Genomic DNA, 16,045 nt, shown 5'->3' with positions numbered 1-16,045 from the left:
ATTGTGACGCAAATCTTAGATGGTTTATTGGTTATGGATGGTTGATTTTCTAAATTGAATCTTATTAAGTACGTCATTTGTGGTAGTTTTGTTTGTCAAAGTGTAACATCTTGTTTGTTTCTGTAACAGAGTGATATAATCAAGTTCTATCTAGAAAAGTAAATTTTAATTAACAGTGAGACATACATATTTCGCTATCAAAAGTTTTAGGTTATTGAGGGCTGAGTACTAGTTTGTTTTACGTTGTACGAAATCGAAATGAGACCGCGTTCAGTGATTTGATTGGCGAGCTCCAAAAATCAACCAATAAGAGTACCGAATGCGGCCTCGTTTTGATCTCGTACTGATATCGTACACTTTTGCAAACATTTTACAACCAAACTGTTATTAGACATCATAACATAAAATCCTTAATTTATCCAGTTCCTTAAAACGAGTCATACATTCAATAGCTAAGTAACATTTCCCTCACATTCATATTCATAATTGTCACAAACAAAATAAAATAACAGAAATTAAAAACATAAACAAAACAAAAGAAGCTCAACAAGCCTTTACAAAGAATCTAGAATACTACGAAGGACATACTAATCAATAATAATTCCTTCCAATAACAACGTTCACCTTATAATAAGTTTATTCCAATAACAAGAAAATGTGATCGATAGAGTTCTAGGGACGCTTGGTGCAACGCTAATTTGAAATATTCCAGAACTTTCCAGTCGACTTGTCGAGCAAACTGTTTGGTGTAGTTGTTAAGGAAGTTGAGTGATTTTACTGCCAAGATTTTTTTAATATTTGTGACAGATTCATTGGTGGATGGGATAAGATTGATGGGTGAATAAGAGGTCCAGTTCTATTGGCAAAGGATTTTGGATTGTTTTTTGAAGTGGTAGTCGATCATAGGAAACGAAATCTTCCACATATGGCTCAATTAATTACCTATTTAACTTCTAGCTTTCTTTTTGAGGGGGGAAAATCATCCAATGACATCTCCTGCCTTGGGCGAGGCGAAAGGAAGTGTCAGACTCTTACTGACTAAAAATAACCCTTTCTTACTCCTGCTATTCGAGCCGGAGCCCCGGTAACCCGAATAAATAATCGATCGTAGGGAGTATTCGTTTTCTTGCTACTTCTACATGACGTAAGGTACAAGTATGATTACCTAAATATTTTATATCCTTTAATATGTTCCTCATGCTCCTAAAATGTGTAACGTCGAGTTTTATAAACTACTTCCAAATGCTAGTGAAGTTCCATCCACATTTAACTCAGAAGACAAGAACCCATCTACACATCACAAGAACAGTTCTAAATCCGTCACCGATAAGTTCCAAGAATATCTGGAATAGATAGAATTGGTTAACAAAGCGACATCCAATCAGCTTGCACCAATTTCCAGAAATGCATTGAAGTTTACCTATCTAACCAGCAGACGGGAGAGCGATCACACTTTGCCGCTGACCTGATTCCACAATGAATCACGTGTTTAGGCTATGTGCACACTTGAGGGAGATATTGGTTTATGAAAAGATGAGAGGTTTTTCTGCATCGAATGATGATCGTGATATTATTGTGTTTAGGCAGTCATTTCTATCAAACAGCTGACGTTTTTAATGTTTTTCAGTTTCAACTATAGGGCCAAAATGTAAGCTGCGGACTACCTAGCGAGTTTACCGGGGCTCCCGCTCGAAAATCTGTAGAACCGGGGTGGTTTTTAGTCATTAAGAGTCTGACACTCCCTCTTGCCTCGCCCAAGGCGGGAGAAGACATTAGATGATTTTCCCCCTCAAAAAAAAATTAGGTACTTATATTGAGAATTCGGTTCGAGAATGTTGAAACAATCAGACAGAATTATACTCGATATTCGACTATTATATCTGTTTATTTACCTAAAACTCCACTAAAATTATAAAACCTCTCGTGTGTAACTGGCCTAACCAGAGTTTGGATTGCTGAACTAGTGTCGTGTAACTACGGTAGTTTGACAACAGAAAACTTTATCGCTGTATTCGTGAGAGAGGTACGAGTACTCCTAACTACGTGTTGGGTTCCTGTACACAAGTTTTTAAATGCAGGATGAGATAGCAGTAGTCGTATTTTTATCTGAGATATTTTCGCAGTTCGAGAAAATGGTATATGCTCGAAAATTGCTGTTATAACCTGTTGGTTAGAATGCTTTTCTACTAGAGATGTGTTATGCTACCTTGCTGTGGATGCGTTTGGCTCATATTCATTGGTAGCACTGGTGAAAGCGGACTTAGCTTAAGCTATAACGTTTAGACGGTTAAGCTTTTGTGCGAGCTACGGATGTGTACTATGGATAGCTTACCTACTATCGATTCATCGCATACCCGAGCTTCGCCTACTACATAGCTTAGTATCAGTGGAAACGGTCACATAGTTTAACAGCTTAGCTATTACATCTTCTTAGCATAGCTACATAGCAGAACTCTGGAGGAAAAACAGCGTTATGACGACAGAGCATATACATTTGTCAAATTTGTCACCACCCTCACTCATCTCGCGAGTGTCGTGAGTGGTTAAGAGACTACATTTTTGAAACCTGAACCTTTTAAATTTCGATCTACTCCACCTGCTTGGTGGATGAGGCTCGCAGTCTAACCTCGGATACTGATAGGCTGTTATATGATGAGATATACATAGTTTGATATACTGGCATATTCTATTCTTCGACCAAACAGTCTGCACGTGTACCATGCGTGGGCACATAAGTGATGTAGGAAATATTCACATGGTAGCCAATGGAGCAATTTCCTTAGCAACTACTGCAGTTTGTATGGAACAAGAAATTCTGCCAAGATCATTACCAAATGCCTGGTGTACGAGTATATCTATAGACTATTGTACATAGTTTACATATTTATCACACTGACTATTATAAATGTAAACGTTTACTTGCTTGCTATGCTTACATGTTTGTACGTCAATCACGCTGAAGCTACTGAATGCATTTTGATGGAATTTGGTATGAGCTGATTTGGGTGATAGAACACTTATTATCCCGTGGGAACGTTGGTGAAGCCACTGGCTGAAACTAGTTCTTAATATACAGTTGCCTCTTAATAGGACTTTTCTTCTGTATTGTGAGAAAACACACATAACATTTGTGGATGTATGACTACAATATATCTACGACTATAATGCAATATGTCTATGACTATGATATGAACTCAAATATTGTAATTATGATATTTATAATGGTGACTTTAATTTGGAATGTTAATACTTTGCACGCTTGCTTGGCGGCAGAATACAATGACTTTTAGGCTGTAAGATCTTCCTTTGTAAAATGTGTATTTCTTGCAAATAAATGAATTGGAATTTGATCACAAGAATTATGTCTTGTGGTAATCGATTGTACACATTGTACCAATCATGCAGTCGATCTGAAATGAACATTTCCCTCAAAGCGTTCAAAGGCTTTCACTAAACGCTGAAACTACATGTTATTCCCTTTACACAATATTCTAAACATGTTAACACTCGATCGAACATGTCGCGTTTGCTCCCGTCTGACTTCTGACACGTTTGACAATCGGGCAGCTCTTGAAGTCAGACTTCGAAGTGCACTTAAGACTTTATTTGAAAACTTTGTCTGACAAACGTTTCGATGTAGAACATCTTGATTTTGAGAGTATTTGTAAACTGTTATTGTTGGTTTGTGTAGTCTAAGGTAGTGGTGGAAGTAGTGTTCTACAATTTTAATATTTTTGAACGAAGGTGGGTAGAAAGTAGGTACTTATATCTGCTTTATTATATTCTCGAAAAAGAATTGTTACACTAGGGTTTCATTTAAATTTTGTCGTGATCAGAAAGTGTCTGAATCGATTTTGATGTGGTTTTCAGCATAGTATTTTCACACTAAGAGAAGGTTTTGATATATTACCCGAGCTAAAAGTGGAACAGTTCAGCTTTTCAAGGGGTTTCCCCGTTTTAAAAAGAAGTAAATATTATTTACAAGTTAACTTTTTATTGGGCTGAATCTACCATAGCAATCTAACTCATATCTTGCATTTGTAGCATTCGCCATCCCCACCACTCGATCAATGTGTATTCCTCTCCCTCTAATGCATGTCTCACATCATCCTAACAGCACTAAGTAGCTACATACATACACACATACATACATACATATCTATAGGTAGACGATATGATTAATTACAACCATTTAGCACGAATAGGTAAACAATAGCATACAGTGGAAATTTCAAATTGAAAGACACTGAAAGATGGATATTGGACCGACTATAAATACGTATTAATGCGTGGGTTTACTTCTGTATATTTGTAGTTTACTCTAAATAGAGAGCCATTAGCTTATTGTGGATTTTTTTTTTGTAAATAGTGCTCGGTTCTGAGTGGTTGCAACGTGTTACGTAGTTTTTAAAGAATGTATAGGCATGTACCGTTAAACGGCGTGAATGGAATTCAAAGGATGAATGGATACAGGAATGGGGTAAATAGATGTAACAACATTTTCCCAACATTTATTCAACATTTATTTCATTCCTTTTCTCTATCTATTCATCCTTCTGTACCTATTATCCAGGGGCCTTAGTCTGCTATTACAATTGTGTCAGAATAGTCGATCATTGAGCAGTGCAAGAGGGACGGAGCTATGTAGGTTGTATAGCTGCGTCCCTCTTGCACTGTTTTACCGTACTTATAGTGCGTAGCATCGCGACAGTCACCGTGTCGCATGCCGCGGAATGCTGCTCATGAATATGAGCCTCTAGCATGGCTTGAAACTAGTCGAGTTCCTCGTCAAATAATAACGTGAGTAAGCCGAAAAACATAATAATTAATTAATGTACTTATGTTTGAGAAATCTATAGATCGAGGTGAATGGTAAAATTTTCTTTTAAATGAGATGCTAGTGTGGTGCAACGTTTTTTAAAAACACAACATTGTTGTGTGCTATTGGAAAGTCCTGTACTCTAAGTAAGAGTTTCTTTCGTCGTCGTTTGTCGTTGCGTTCGGCGCTCTGATTGGTTAGGTATAAATAAACTAACCAATCGGGGCGCAGAATGAGCTCTCGTTTCGTTTTCGTTCTACGTAAAAGCAAACTCATACTAAGGGTACTGATTGAATTTTAGGTACAACATTTATTTGAAATTATCACTCAACAATTTTTCTGTAAACAATACGAAAATAACACTATAGTTTGGAAAATCCAACACATCAAAAATATAGTTTTTAATATCAATACTTGAATAATATTTTTATTGTCTGTTAACAATTTTTAAAGTGGGAAAGTCCGATATGCCATATTTTTATAGGAGTTTTAAAGTACCAACAAATACTTTTTTATTAGCTGTTGACGATGGGGAAATACCATATGGAATAATTTTAAAGTCAACAACCAACCAATCACAATAAAACCTAAAATAATTTATAAAGAAGTAAGTTAGTAAAAAGGGCCTTGTGGGAATTAAGGCCTTTTTTAAAAAGACCAGCAAATGAGTAGACTGATTACCTGATGACAAGAAATACAACTCATGGAGTTACAAGACTAGAGGAGTTAAAGCGCGTTGCCTTTTGATGGTTAGGGATTTGAGGATTTGTGGATTAGGGAGATTTCGGAGGAGAGAAATTTGAACTCTGGTAATGCAACGAAACATAATGCAAACATTGTCCTACTCCAGTTCTCTATGAGAGTACACAACACAACTAATTAACATACAAACCATTTACATTACAATATTAATATGTACTACTAGCTTCTACGAGCGCCTAGCATCACTGACGGACAGACTGACGGACAATTCAATTGTGACATTACAAAAGTGCCTAGTTAAGTATTAATTGAAATAAATGCTTTAACTTTGACTCTACCAACCGCTTCGTCGTCATTCCCATGAGATAAAAATATGACCTGTTTTATTCCTGACCATAATCCAAATTTCATCTCAATCCCTTCAGCCGTTTTAACATGAAGGAGTAACAAAACAAACAAACACACATACAAACTTTAGCATTTATCATATTAGTAGGATAACTGAAGCATAATAATAATTACACGCGCGATCAATGTAAGAACATTCACAGTCCGTTAGTATCTAAATATATAAAGAAGAAGTTTCTTGACCTAATGATTCATGCGTATCTGCACGGTTTAGAGCAGCGTTTCTCAAACTTTCGGCTCTAGGAACCCTTGTTAAAATTTCCAAGTGACAGCGAACCCCTTACTAAATCATGAATATGTAATAATGGGGAGGGGCTCCCGAAGAAGAAACACTCGATGCAACTATTGTCGCGCTGCTACTGTAGAAGGCTACAGGAACTCTTGTTCAAATCTCCAGGTGACAACAAACCCCTTAGCAAATAATGGATATGTAATAGTGGGGGTAATCTCCCCAAGAAGAAACACACGACGCAGCGATCGTCGCACAGCTACTGTACAATTACCGCGTCGTGTGTAGTGGAATGCTCCTAATCAATATGAGCCTCTAGCATGGCTTGAAACTAGTCGAGTTCCTTGTCAAATAGTTACGTGAGTAAGCCGATAACATAATAATTAATTAAGTGTATCTCACGAAAGTTATTACAAGGTTTTTATTTGAATAAAAGGTAACATATAATGTACCAAAAGAAATGTCTATGTGATATTAATGTGATGGGTGTCGCAAAAGGAGTACCTTTGGTCAATTTTAACCTTAATTCTGACTCGGTATCAAATCAATTTCTATATTTACTTTTTATCATAAGCAGGTGTGAAAACCCACTTTCTTATAAGCCATTACATTGAATGAACCCCTTCGCGTATCCCAGTTTGAAAACTTTTTTTTGAAGGGGTAAAATCATCCACATCTCTTCTCCCGCCTTGGGTGAGGCAAGAGGTAGTGTCAGACTCTTACTGACTAAAAACCACCCCGTTCCTTCTCCTGCTTTGAGCCGGAGCCCCGGTAACGTGTTACGTTGTCCGCAGCTCCGGAACTTTGAGAAACCCTGGTTTAGAATATTGTGAGATACTGATTGTTCGAAAAATTCTAGTTTATGTGTTAGGACATGTGTACTTAGCCTAGCTAGTGTAGTCTAGTTAATACCAGTGATTTGTATATCTGGCTTGTTGATTGATTGGCTACATATACGACTGCTGTTTCATCGCTGAAAGCTGTTTCCGATTCGCATGTCTGATTCTAAAGATGGGAGGGGATGCTGACGTGCCTTTAAGTCTATTCAAATAATAATAGTTGATATTTTTTGAAGATGGGTAGAGGTAAATGAAAACCGATTTAATTGTGGAATAACTCAACTGAAACGTGTTTGAAAAGGTAATATATGTAGGTACACAAAATAGGGAAAAACAATTACTTAAATAATGTGTTACATAAGGCACATTACAGATTCCAGATACCGGAAGAAATACAAAAAAAAATGTGCAATTAGCCAAATGAACGTCGACCAATCAAATGTAAAAAAATTGAGAATAACATTATAATTGAAACAAAGAATTTTAAAACGCATAAATCTTAGCATTTCGTCCACCGCCCTTGATTTTAAATAAATATTTCAACAGAAACCAACTTCAAACAATATACCGGACCTAATTAATCAAAACATAGTAAAACCTAACGAAATACTAATAAAACCTATTTTCACTACACACGAACAAAATTCGAAAATGGAATACCTAAGCTGTGACGTCACTATCATAAATCCTAGATTCTTGTGTACCTACGTACGTTGAAGAAACATTTTAGAAACTGGATGACGTCATAGACACCGTGATGTACTGGAAGAGTATGTATTGAATACATTTTATATTAAGGTGCTTTTTCACCAGAAATGTGCTATGCAGCTATGCTGCGAGGATGTAATAGCTAAGCTGTTAAACTATGTGACCGTTTCCACTGATACTAAGCTATGTAGCTGTGCGAGTAAGAGTAGCTGCACGAGGAAGATGCGCAGCTTGAGTATGCGACGTATCGACAGTAGGGAAACCATTCATAACACACATCCATAGCAAGCATCTTTCCATAGGGTTTGGCCTATACCATATACTATTCCACAGGACTGGCTTGTTAGAAGCATGCTTTTGAGAGGTCCAGTGTCTCTGCACTTTCCACTACTGATATGTGAGTACCATCCAACAAATTATTTTATTTTGATTAAGCATTGAGCAAGCGTGGTGATTATTGCTCAAACCTACACCATGCGAGAAAAGGCTTTTGGCCAGCAGTGGCCACTAGAAAGCTGATAATGATATTCGTCTAGTTTATTATTTCTTTTTATAGTTATCTCAATGTAGTTGGAAAAACCGTTATTCAATCAGAGTACATAAACTACAATAAAAATTGATTGGTAGAATATGATTATCACTCACCTATTAGGTTTTTCCCAATAAAAAATAGTGAGTTAACCGTTTTCCTTAGCATGGGAAGTTTAATGTATTAACCGAATTATTTCTTAGTAATTGAGGTTCCTAAAAGTTTCGTTTACAGAGAATTTGTAATATATTTACCAGTTTTCCATGGTAGTATGATGATTTTATAACAAATCTGGTGATTACAATAAAGATAAATTAGCAGTTTTTAGTACGAACTCTTTCAAAGAAAAAGAAAAGTTCTTGAAATCATGAATTTGAATTTTCTTAGGTATTGGTAAATAACCATTTTTAATCATACAGATGGTTGAGAGTACAGAGGAGGACTATACTTAGATCACCTTTCATGGTAAATCGATGAAGAAACACTACTTTCAAAGAAGAATCATGACGTCTCAGGTTTTATTCCTACATTAAAACCAAAATAAACTTCGCATTAAATAAAGAAACTAAAAATACAACGTTTACAATGAAACGTAATTTGAATAAAAAAAGGAAAGTTGTATACTTCCCACGTAAATAAAGACATTGTAGTGGCGCCATTATGTCCAATTTATTTAAAAAAAAATAAAACTTCTGTTTAATGTATCGCTAATTATTAACTGATTTACTCATCAACAGCCTATTAGTGGTCACTGCTGACCAAAGGTCTCTTTTCAAACGGAGAAGGTCTGAGCATTAATCACCACGCTTGCTCAATGCGGGTTGGGGATTTCAAACTTGTATTTAGAAATTATAAGCCCAGGTTTCCTCACGATATTTTTCTTCACAGTTTTCAGTGGTATAACTGTACATAGGTCATCTGTGACCAGAGTCAGAAGACTACCTAAGAAATATACTTTCAACAGTTTTCTGATGGCAGTCGAAGGCTTAATCACAAACTAACTATTTATGTAGTTACAGAGTTGAACAATGAACATTTTATACTGAACATTTTACATAATGTAACACCCACTTTTCACCAATTATGTTATGAGCCTCAGCTATTGCCATATACCAGACCCAATAGACACTCCCTATCGCCTCTCACAAGGCGCGAAAAGTCATTGGATGCTTTTCCCCTCTCAACGAAAAAAGCCCTGTGAGTCGCTCACTCAATAAACCAAAAAATCTTCATAATGCATTTTCTGAGAAACGAACCAGTCTTACTATGACTAGCAAAAAATATTTTAATAATGCACTACTCCTTACTACCTTCATTGAAAAACAACCTCCTCATACTAGTCTACATCGCATGCAAAATTAAACCTTATTATAAAACGACAAGCTTTATAATGCCTCATCAATGATTACCCGTGTTCTTCGATCACAGTGTTGCAAGGAAATTCAATTTTCCCTCAGTATTATAGAAACTAAGCTTGGAATTTCAGTGGAAAATTATATTTTCTTTGAAATCTCGTTAGTAGGGTATAAGCGATGAAAGAGTGTGCTTAGTGTAGCTCTTAGTAAATAAAGACGCCTTTGCAAGTAGGACTGAGGGACAAGGGTTTTCGGGTTCGATTCCCGGGTCAGACAAAGTATTACTGGACTTTTTTTAAAAATATCTCAGTGGTAGCACGGAGCCTGGAATGTGCCCAGTATTTATATGGCAATAGTCTGACCACACTTCGAGATAAATTGTGAAAAGTGGGTGTTGGTACATTGTACAGTGGCAGTATGTAGCATATTGGCACCTCTACCTACCCCATCGGGGATAAAAGGCGTGACGATATAAAAAAACGCTTAATACAAGTATTATTATTACATACAAGTTAACTGCCGTATTACGTGTTTAAAAGCAATATTATTGCTATATTTTATGCGTTTTTCGAGTGTTTATTGCATCGAAATCGTAAATCGGTTCTGATTGGATGATAGCAACAAAAAAAGTTGAGGTGTTAAAATTTCTAAAATAAATATAAAAAAAAAACTTTCGATTGTAAAACGACTTTTTGAGCCTTTTTATTTTCGGAGCCACGGAAGACTGGTTGAGTCTTCTGGTTTGAGCTCCGGATCAAAGAGAAGAAATAGTTAAGGGGTTTTTAGTCAATAAGAGTCTGACACTCCCTCTCGCCTCACAGAAGAAGTCCTGGGCTGATTTACACCGCTCAAAAAACCACTTTATGTTTTAAAAGCACACCTTTAATAAAGACCAATCTGCAGAATCCGATTGTAAAAAGAACTGTCGAGGGTTCGATTCCTACATAGAACAACTGTTTGTGTGATGCACAGATTGCTGTTTTGAATCTGGATGTCATGTGTATTTCACAAACACGTATTATAATGTTTATAAACGCGCCCACGATACAGGGGAAAATCCTAAAGTAGGACGTTTCGAAAAAAGAAAGAAAAACCGTGGGTTTTATACAGTGTTCAAAAAAAGTACCAACAAGACAATTTTAGATAAAAAAACACAATTTATCTGTCATTTACGAGGCTATTCCAGTGCAGCAAACATCTACAAAACCCAGTCACTGTCACATATCAAAATCACCCTCTAAACCCATTTCCATATGACATGTTTAAGCATCAACCAGTTCACTCATTGCAAATACATTCAATGCATTCCTTGTCAAAATTCCTTTGCAAATTACTCTTGTTTTCAAATACATCTTTGATTTCTCTTATAAACATTTCAGTATCACGAGGTGGCAGATTCAAATGTTCTTACGTAGTGAATTGATTTTCGATACCTACGTAACCATTTGCCAGTTAGATGTTTCCAGGCTTTGATTTGAAAGCTATATCTAATGTTTCATCATTCTGTTTATAATGATTTCTAGTCGATCTACTGCTGAGAACATTTTTGAAAGAAAATCATTTTCGCTGTTAAGTGCCATCAAGTTTACAGATTGGTTTTGTCTATAATTTGTATTAAAAGTGTCTAATTGTCCATGATCAACCATAACTATAATAAAGTATTTTAAGGCAAGGAATTTAAATCGCTTCCTTGAATAGTTTGAAACAAACTCATCTCTCGGAAATTCAAATGAAAATATATTTGCTGTTTTATAATTACGATTGAATAAATTCGAAACGTATTTCGAGGAACCCTTGATCTGAACCCAAAGACTATCACGATCACGACAATTAAGAAGGAAAACAAACAAGATATGTTGTCGTCTCAAATTGGAACTGGCCAATATTCTGAGCGCACATTTGTGCACCCGTCCTTTACGATTAATCTCGAGTTTAGTGACAGTGATTTAAAATAAACACGATTGCCCTTACGATTTTTAATGCCCCTGGAACAGCTGTTGCATGATTCACGCGACATTGGCCCGAGGAACGCCGGGGAACACGAATACTATATTTATATACGACACGACCATGAATATGATCGCGGATTAACAAAAACTGCGACCGAAATTGTATATTCCACTAGTATTCGTTCGCACAACTGACAAAAATCTCAACGTATAAACTCAAATAAACTTTGGCAATAACACAAGATCGTTTGTTCTTAAGCTATTTTCTGCTGTGATAAACATCATAACAGAATTTGCAGCGTTTCACTTTGTTGCTCTTTTTGCGGATGTAATCGGGGTCAATAGCAACTACAAAGAATGTTTTAAAAGTACTCACATTGTGTTGATGTAGCGTCAGGACCACGTTGTCGAATGTGGACGAGTTCGAGAGAGCTTCAGAGCTGCCTCGGAGCAGCTCGGCCAGCAAGTCAGCTCCAGGCTTCACTCCAACCAACTTGGAAGGCGATGAGGTTGCTCTGACGTGAGTCGGACCCCGACCAGTGGGCCGTGTTGATGTCATGGCCCCGACACTAGTTTTGCGACAAGGCACTGTTGCGTCAGACAAACTCCTCCTGCCCACTTCAACTGACCGAGTGCATGGGGCCTCCAAGGTTTTACCATAAGGCCCTCTAGTAAATTGCTGTCGCCTTGCTTCTACATCTGAAGTATCAGATGGACTAAAAGGAGATGGCGATGCTGTCCTGTCTCTAGAGCACGTGTCACTGTCCGCTTCAGAAGGTGAGTCGCCATATTTCCGTCTCGTTCGGAATGAGTCGTCATCTCTTTCATCCGAACTTTGTTGGTAAAACCTTGCTCGCCTCGCTTTTAACTCTTCAGACCTCGGCCACATCGGCGCTACTCCCTCACACGGACTTGGAGGGCCGTTAGTACATGAGTCATCTGATTTATCACCGAGTAGCGATGAAGTTCGCGTTTCTGCTGAAAGACGCATATCTTGTAGCGAAGCCTCACTGCTCTCACGTTTGCAACCGTTCACTGAAGGTGGCCCTTCTTCTTCCCCACCATCGTCACTCGGCGTTGTGATGTATATTCCTTTCCTTCTCTTAGTTTTATCTAGAGGTCTCCGTCTTTCTCTAGCACCAATAGGAGCGGGCGTGCAAGGATTCTGCACCGCAGCCAGTAAGTGGGCAACTTGTTCACTTGTTATGGTTTCATCTTCCTTATCTCGATCCAGCGATCCATCAGACGCGGCGTCTGACCGCTGTGGCTCCTCCTGCGGTAACTCCTTCGACCACTGTTTCACTATACACTCATACACAGGCACAGGTATAAGATTTTCTTCCGGACACTCTTCTATCGTATTAGGAAAATTCGTACAATCACAGTCCACATTAGCACAGGCGTTCGTAGGAGGTTCAGGGAGAGGAGGGAAAGCAAAAGGCTGGGGTTCTAGTGGTGAAGTACCTTCACTATGCGCTTGTGCACTGTCGGCTTGTGAGCCATCACTTTCTTCACGGAGTTCGTGTAAGACACGCGGTGGTGTCAATGCTGGCAAACTACCACCAGCTTCGACCGCGCCCTCCTCCCGCACTGGAGGGATTCGTCGCGGCAGCGGGTGCGTCAACGAGCGCGCACTCAGCTGCTTGTGAGGAGCATCTGGCGGTGGGGATCTCGGCGCAGGCGACGCGTGCGCGAGCAACCCCTCGTCAGACCCTACCGCGGAGTCAACCGACGCCACTGACCCGCCTTCTGTCGTATTTTCATCGGTATTGAGACTTACGGTCTCGGCATCGCGACGTTTTGCACTCGCGCACTCAGACACAGATTTTGCAGGTCGTTTACCGAAATCAAAAATTGATTGATTCCTATTGGGCCTATAATATTTATCTTGTGCAAAATCACCTTGAGAGAAAGACGCACTACGATACGGTATAGTTTTTTGTGCATAGGATCCCACGATAGAGCGAGGCTCTACGCGAACAAGTGTGATTTTATCCGTGTCGAAGTCATCACACCGATCAACAGAGACACCGCGCGGCGGGCTGTGTCGGTGACGGGAGCGTGGTGGTGGCACTGGTGGCAGCACGGGGGCGGAGTGTGGCGGTGGCGGTGGTGGCGGTGGGGGCGGCGTGGGGTGCGGGCGCGGCAGGAGCCGCTCGGTGAGGGCCTGCAGGCGCTGCTGGCGCGAGGGCCGCTCGTCGCGCGAGCCGCGGCCCAGCCGCCGTTGGATACGATCCAGCGTGCGTCGATCGGGCTTGGCGCGGCCGAGGCACGCCGCCACCGCCTCCTCAGAGCAGCAGCGGCAGGGGCAAGCCCGCGGCGGCGGTGCACGGCGGACAGCGTACCGCACCGCGCCCAGCGTCACGTACGGGGACCTGCGCACACGACGCCGATATAATTAGATGCGAGAACGACAGCGCGCGCGGCTCGCCGAAAAGCTTGGCGGCAAGTGCGACCGATTTAGAGTGCGCGAGCTTCCCCGCAACTCGCCGCTGAATTCCGGGAGGATTCCCCGCGACCCACTCCGCCACGGTTCAACAGTTATATTGGAGCAGATGACTCTTGTCTGAAATGCTGCTTGGAAGCGAATAACACCCGATATAATTGACAGTTGCACGGTAAAAGATCCACATGCTAGCGATGTAGTGCAAACATTAGTAAGCGTCTGGGTAAGAGCAGGTGTCGGACAGACAGACGGAAGACGCGTCGCCTATAAATAGTCGAACGTTGGCGATTTGGCGACACAGCGACCTCGTAGCAATGTTTACAATTTTCGTGGTCGGTTGCTGTGGGTGATGTTTGAAAATATTCCAGACTCTATAAATATTTCCCAATAAAAATCCATTTACTACATTATTAGTTCTCCTTGATTCCTTGCTACTTACTGTATATGGGGAGAATATTCTGTTTGTTTGTCACCTGGAGTATTCTCGCCGCCTCCTGGCGCCATCTGCGGGCTCGCTGGGGCGCGCGTCCGACGCCATGGGTCGTCACGTGACCCCGCGCATAATGCGCCCGCGTCACTCGTGCTGCAACAATAACAATAACTACCTTAGTACCGTGCCTCTGGACTTTGGTTCGGTGATAAAATACTGTTTATATTGTGCTGACAATGTGGGAACGATTCTACTTAATCAATCCCACTGCTATCCATTATTTATTGCAAGAAATCTTTTATTTCTTCATCTTAGATCTTAGTATAGTAGTAAAGATTTCGAAATTAAGTTGAAAACTGCAATAACATTCAAAATTTACTCTCTTCACTTAATTTTTCCCACCTTTTACACTTTTATTAATAGAAAGGGAAGGACAGTGAAGCACTACAGTCTTGCGAAATCCTAAAAAGGTTGCCAAATCCCTCTAGGGATATTTTTTATAATAAGTACTTAAGTAATTTTTCTAAAACATTTTCATGTAATAATTTTGATTTAAATAATGAATAAAAAAGAAACCAATACCAATAACATCAAAATCCTCTACCAAATAAATGCTAACATACAACAAACGACATCTGGTGAATTTTCTGTGAACTATTTTAGAGGGCGGGCGGCAAGATACCGTTTAGCTTATGGTGTTAACTGGGCGGGCGGTTATAAACTGTTGCAGTAGCTCGATAGATGTCGTTACAGTTGATTCTTTAGTTTATTAGGGTTTAATAAATTAATTAGTTAATTGATTTAGGATGTAAAGTATTGAGAAACTTGTTTTCCTGGAAACTTTTTAAAAATAATGTGCACAATGCCAAATTCCGTACTATTATATAATAGAGAAAATTTTGAGAAGAGAAAAAAGCCCAGCAATGCTTTGCCCGATCCGGCAATCGAACCCGAGACCTTGCTCGGCAGTCGCACTTACGACCACTCGGTTAACCAGGCAGTCCCATCCCTGAGGCAGAACTATCTTCTTACTTTTTAAATAACTAAGTAAGTACCAAAGTGATCCTCAATTCAAACGACAATATTCTTTGTTCACCATAAACATCCGAACAGTTACATTGTACAATGATCTTTACTGGAATCATTATACGGTACAAATTCCATTATACGTATATTTCTTCGCTAATTAGCCATAAATTGTGCCCATATTTCCGTGTACCAAAACACAATTTCCATTCAAATTAATTGACCAATAAAATAATCCGGGTTATGATCTTAAATTGAAATTTATTGTAATACCGTTTTATTATAAAGAAAATAATCGTTTCGAATTGATTTCAAAGGACATTGCAACAAACTTGTGATGTTTAATTAAGGATCATATTGGACTTGTTATTCTTTCAAAGTAAATATAAGTATAGGTATTTTGTTCATCTTGCAAATCGGACTCATTCACTCAACAAGCAAGCCATCCATGAAGCAAATTTTTGAGTGTGAGAGAGCCATGCTTCAGCACGAATGGGCCGGCTCGACCGGAGAGATACCACGGCCTAAGAGAAAACCGACGTGAAACAACGCTTGCGTTGTGTTTTGTTGTGTGAGTAAGGTTACCGGAGGCCCAATACCCCCCT

General features: G+C 39.3%; 1 protein-coding gene across 3 annotated transcripts in view; it reads right to left on the bottom strand.

Moving 5' to 3' along the window:
- Positions 1 to 16,045, bottom strand: part of LOC118277825 (rho guanine nucleotide exchange factor 17) — a 124,374-nt gene that overhangs the window by 70,889 nt on the left and 37,440 nt on the right. For 2 of the 3 annotated variants that reach the window (XM_050700315.1, XM_035596767.2), the window contains exons 2-3: positions 14,458 to 14,567; positions 11,915 to 13,913 (exon numbers count right to left, since the gene is read on the bottom strand). In XM_050700315.1, the coding sequence (XP_050556272.1) occupies positions 11,915 to 13,913; positions 14,458 to 14,522 (2,064 nt within the window). In that variant the 5' untranslated portion in view covers positions 14,523 to 14,567. Of the gene's footprint in view, positions 1 to 11,914; positions 13,914 to 14,423; positions 14,568 to 16,045 lie in introns of all 3 variants that reach the window. The other variant, XM_035596768.2, reaches the window with a different exon arrangement.

Source organism: Spodoptera frugiperda, chromosome 18 (genome assembly GCF_023101765.2).
Source record: "Spodoptera frugiperda isolate SF20-4 chromosome 18, AGI-APGP_CSIRO_Sfru_2.0, whole genome shotgun sequence".
Taxonomy (NCBI): domain Eukaryota; kingdom Metazoa; phylum Arthropoda; class Insecta; order Lepidoptera; family Noctuidae; genus Spodoptera; species Spodoptera frugiperda.
The sequence above is the reverse complement of the archived record's forward strand: the minus strand, read 5'-3'. Positions and strand labels throughout refer to the sequence as shown.